General features: G+C 38.8%; 1 protein-coding gene across 1 annotated transcript; it reads left to right on the plus strand.

The window, feature by feature from the left end:
- Nucleotides 1-2,746: 2,746 nt before the first annotated feature.
- On the plus strand, nucleotides 2,747-4,872 carry LOC145978808 (uncharacterized). Its single transcript, XM_083111628.1, has 2 exons — nucleotides 2,747-4,184; nucleotides 4,844-4,872. Exons 1-2 carry the CDS (start codon nucleotides 2,747-2,749, stop codon nucleotides 4,870-4,872), a joined length of 1,467 nt encoding a protein of 488 aa, XP_082967754.1.
- The last annotated feature ends 212 nt before the right edge of the window (nucleotides 4,873-5,084 follow it).

The following is a 5,084-nucleotide window of genomic DNA, read 5'->3' on the forward strand; positions in this document are numbered from 1 at the left end:
GACTCTGTGGACTCGAGAACGCTCTCACATTGAAGTGTCAACCAGAACCATTCGCCGTTACCTACAGCGATGCGGTTACCGAGTGTACAAGGCGAAACGTAAACCCTTCCTTTCCATGTTGAACAAAGGCAATCGACTACGGTGGGCACGAATGTACCGGGATGGACATTTCGGCATTGGAACAGGGTTTTGTGGACGGACGAATCCATTTTCAATGTTGTGTACGGGAAAATAGGGAAAACAGTCATTTGTCGGAAGGAGGAACAGAATGAAGCAAAATGTTATGCACGTCGGGTACAGAAACCTGCGTCAGTGATGGTATGGGGATGCATGACGGCATCTGGGGTTGGCCCACTACACGTCTGTGAGGGCATTGTGAATGCACACGCCTATACACGCATACTAGAGCGGCATCTTCCCACAGTGTGAAGGCACCTGTTCCACAGGCGGCGTCTCATCTTTCAACACGACAATGCCAGGCCTCATACAGCGCGGCTGACAAGAGAATGGTTGACTTGCCATCAAGTGCGAACTCTGCCATGGCCACCATCGAGTCCATTCAACAATTTCATCATTTCATCACTCATCCCCATCTTCGCAAATTAGCCAAGAGGCACAAAACGCGAAGTAAAATAAACTAAATCAATCAATCAATCAATCAGTAAAATTTTCTTTTTTTTATTTGTAGTTAATATATGATCAATACCTTCAATTCTTTTTTCCACTCTAAGTTTGGAAGACTTAGTTTTGAAATAGTTGTAATAATCATCAAATGAGAGTTTATTCTCTACTATAGTTCTACCTACTCCCTTGGTTATTATTGAAGATTTTATGTTCTTCAAGAAATTGTTGATATCGCAGTGTGGCTCTGATTCAAAAGGGTAACCATTGAGACGACCACCAAAAGCTGTTGCGCAACGTGTAGCCACAAATTTACTTTGTTTTGGTTTAGGTCCATCAGTTGGATCTATATCTGCTTGTCGTTTTGCAGGATTAGCCTGGCTAGTTGATGGTTGAGATTTGCAACTCATCTTCTTATGTCTGCTCGTATGATGTATGTAATTAATATTACCACAATAGGGGCAGGGTGGGGTTGGTAATATAGGAGTTTTGGGTTGGCCAGTTCATATTGCTATGTGTTTTGATAAATTTGTCTTAGATACGAATTTACCACAAATGTGGAACTCTGTTTGACAAGTAGGATTAACCATTGTTTTATTTGGTATTTACACATCAATTTTTCTGGATATCACAACTCTAGATGGTGTCAATATTTCAATCTCACTTGCAGATAATATATTTAGCACAAATACTTTTAAAAAATTTAATAGAAACTGATCTTTGTTTAAGTGTATCAAGAATAGTAAATTATTTTGGTTATTGTGTTTATATAGATTTTGCTGGAGACACAAGTCTATGCTTAAGTGTATCAAAAATAGTAAAATATTTCGGATATTAGTATTTTTATATATATATAGAGAGAGAGAGAGAGAAAGGGAGAGAGAGAAATACCATACATACTAATCTTGGTAATATTTGAGCCTTAGGGCTTCTATACTAATATAAACTTTGTATACCAGCTCTTCAAGCAAACTGAACACAATATACATTAACCAAAATTGTATGTAATAAATTTCCAGACCACTCAAAAAAGTGAAATGTTGCAAATAAATCAAATTTAGAAACTCTTCTAATTTACTAGACAATACTAGTATAATATTCTAAAGAAAATCTTACCTAAACCAACAATTTTAACAAACTCTGTCAATATCCAACTTTAAAGCTTCCACGAATAACAATACGAAAACATTCCACTGAGGTAACATGTACATGCATGTTGTAGAAAGGAAATCCACACATGCGCAAAATAAAAAAAAATCTAAAAAGTCAATTCCTTGCACTTGTGCAAGGAATATCCAGACTGGATCAATACTAGTATGTGTAGGTTAACAATGGACAGAATTTGAAAATGTTGAGTCACGGCAAATGAGAATGAAAGACATGGTCTGTTAAAATAGTATATATTCTCTTTATAAAATAACTTGTGGCAAACAAGGATGAAAAAATAGGGTGTATTAATATAGTATCTATCTTTTTATTGGTAACCAAGTAGTCAGTTTTATTTTTATATCTAAGAAATTATTTTCAGTAATAACAAATATCCTGGGCTGGGTTATCTTCCCAGAGGCAGAGCTGTATGCCACCAGGCGCGTCCCCAGGTTGCGGATAGGGGAACGGCCAGCAGATATGTTGGCTAGCTGGAAACAGTCGCGGACAAGCAGCAGCAGGATTGGAGGAGGCAGCGAGATGTGGAGTGGCAACTGCATCTCGGTAAATACTGCAAGGCTCCGATGAAAATCCTGCGATGTGGCGAGGAGAGCCGCCACTAACTAAGCTCAGCCCCTGCTGCCTTGCAGGGAGGGGAGGGATCCCCAAAGGCTAAGGGAAGGATACCCTGACAGAAAACCAAGGGTGGGGCAGACTCGTAAGGCATAGTGAAGCCAGCTGCCCTACGGGAGTAAACCCTAAACAAATCCTGGTCCTCCAAGAATGGGGGTTGGGCGTGGGGCCGACAACCCCATCCCACAAAAGGAACCACGTTACGAGACCTCAAAGAAATGTAGCCGGACAGATCTACCGACGACGGACTGGCGTGAACAATGGACAAGCGAATTATGGAAAGGGAAGGGATCTATATGTAGGGAGCTGGAATGTGCTATCTTTGTATAGGGCAGGTGCATTGAGGATGTTGCTGGATCAACTAAATAATTATAAGCCTGCGATAGTGGCATTGCAAGAAGTACGTTGGATTGGAAAAGGAGTTTTGGAAAAGAGAGAAGCAACTGTATTCTATAGCTGTGATGAAAGGCTGCATATGCTAGGAACTGGGTTTATAATACATAAACAACTAAAACATCTAGTGATAGGATTTAAAGCTATAAGTTCAAGATTATCGACATTAAGAGTTAAAGGAGAGTTCTTTAATTACAGTATAATCAATGCACATGCACCCACGGAAGTATCCACAGATGATGTAAAAGAAGATTTCTATGATGCGTTAGAGAAAGCATTTGATGATTGCCCAAAAAATGACATAAAAATAGTAATTGGAGACTTCAATGCCCAGATAGGCATTGAAGACGTGTATCAACCAACAATTGGTAAACAAAGTATGCATAAAGTAACAAATAACAATGGTATGAGGCTAATAATGTTTGCAGCATCTCGGAATCAAGTAATAACAACAACTCTGTTCCAGCACAAGGATATTCATAAAATGACATGGAGAGCCCCGGATGGAAAAACTTACAATCAAATTGACCACATGCTAATAGATTGTAGACATAGATCAGATATCATTGATGTTAGATCTTTTAGAGGGGCTAATATTGATTCCGACCATTATTTGATTATGGGAAGGATTAGAGCAAGAATATCTAATAGTCGAAAAATGAAGGCGACTAGCCTGATTAAATTTAATGTCACGCAGTTAAGAAATCCAACGGTGGTTGAGAGGTACAGAAGTAAACTACAAGAGGGATTCGTCGGGATGAAACCGGCAGAAGTGGAAAATGTAGATGAGAGGTGGGATAGATATAAGCTGAGGATCAGTAATGTAGCAAAGGAAATACTTGAAACACAAAAGCCAGTAAAGAAAGAAACGTGGTTCGATGAGGAATGTCAAAATGTAACCAAAGAAAAGAATGATGTATATAAGAGGATGCAGCAAAGAAGTGCAACAAGGAGAGCTAGGGATGAATATCAAGAGAAAAGAAGGATTGAGAAGAGAGTCCATAGGAAAAGAAAAAGGGAATGGATGAAGCAAGAGATGAAGCAGTTGGAAAGCCTGCATGAGCAGAAGAATGTAAGACAGATGTATAAGCTGGTAAGTAATACAAAAGATGTTTTTAAACCAAGGACAACAGTCTGTAGAAATGAAACAGGCGATATAATTACTGACACTAATGAAATTTTAGAAAGGTGGAGAAGGCATTTTAATGATGTATTGAATGGCAGTGCAGATGTAGCAGGTATGCTGGAAGAAGGATTAAATGAAGAAGAGGAAGGAGAAGAGGGCATAGAAAGTCCAAAGTTAGATGAAGTATGGGAGGCAGTCAAGATATTGAAAATTAGTAAAGCACCTAGTATAGATAACTTGCAAGCAGAGCTGCTTAAGCATGGAGGCGAGAGTGTCATTAGAGGCTTGAAGGAAATAATAAACATAATCTGGAAAAAGGGACAGATGCCAAGTGAATGGAGGACGGGTATGTTCATGACTCCATATTATCGCGTTTATTCTTTAGATTTAGCTAAACTTCGCGGAAAATTGTGAAAAAGTATTAACGCAATCTTTCAAACCAGAATTTTAATAATTGTTTGAGACCTTCAAGATTGGCCCATGTAAGCAATTGGATCTTCGACGCTGTGCTTCTTGCTTGAGTGCGAGGGGACGTTAAGGGAGGGGAGGGGTGGGTGAGGCCGTTCGTGGCTGATTCGAGGGTTGCCGCTTGAAAGTACGGACAGAAGTGAGACTATGCCATTCCTGTTTTCTCTGCTTTCAGGGCATATGGCCTGAGAGCGAATGATTGTCTACAGTCGGATTAAACATTATGGAGACTCGAGTTTGAACTCCAATTAAAAATTAACCAGTAGAGCTACGTATTTAAATTTCGTCCCGATTGGGTTAGGTTAGGTTAGGTTAGGTTAGGTTAGGTTAGGTTAGGTTAGGTTAGGTTAGGTTAGGTTAGGTTAGGTTAGGTTAGGTTAGGTTAGGTTCTCTCGTGGTAACCAAAATCCAACCTCCGGATGTAGCACATATACGTGGAACTATTTGTGGAACCAGTTGAGAAAGACATTTTTAGAGTGGAATAAAGAAAGTGTTTCTCAATATTAGTTTTAAATTAAATGTTCATATATTATTTCAAATAACATGCAACAGAGTGAAAGTACATATTTCTTTATTAACAATAAGTGAATTATTTAAACTGCACTCCACAATACACAAAATAGAAAACACTTTTCTTTACATTAAATTTGGGAGATACACATTCAAGTTCGTAAAACTTCTGAATATTTGTTTTAAA

This window comes from Lepisma saccharinum, chromosome 25, assembly GCF_977018435.1.
Source record: "Lepisma saccharinum chromosome 25, izLepSacc3.1, whole genome shotgun sequence".
NCBI classification, from domain to species: Eukaryota; Metazoa; Arthropoda; class Insecta; order Zygentoma; family Lepismatidae; genus Lepisma; species Lepisma saccharinum.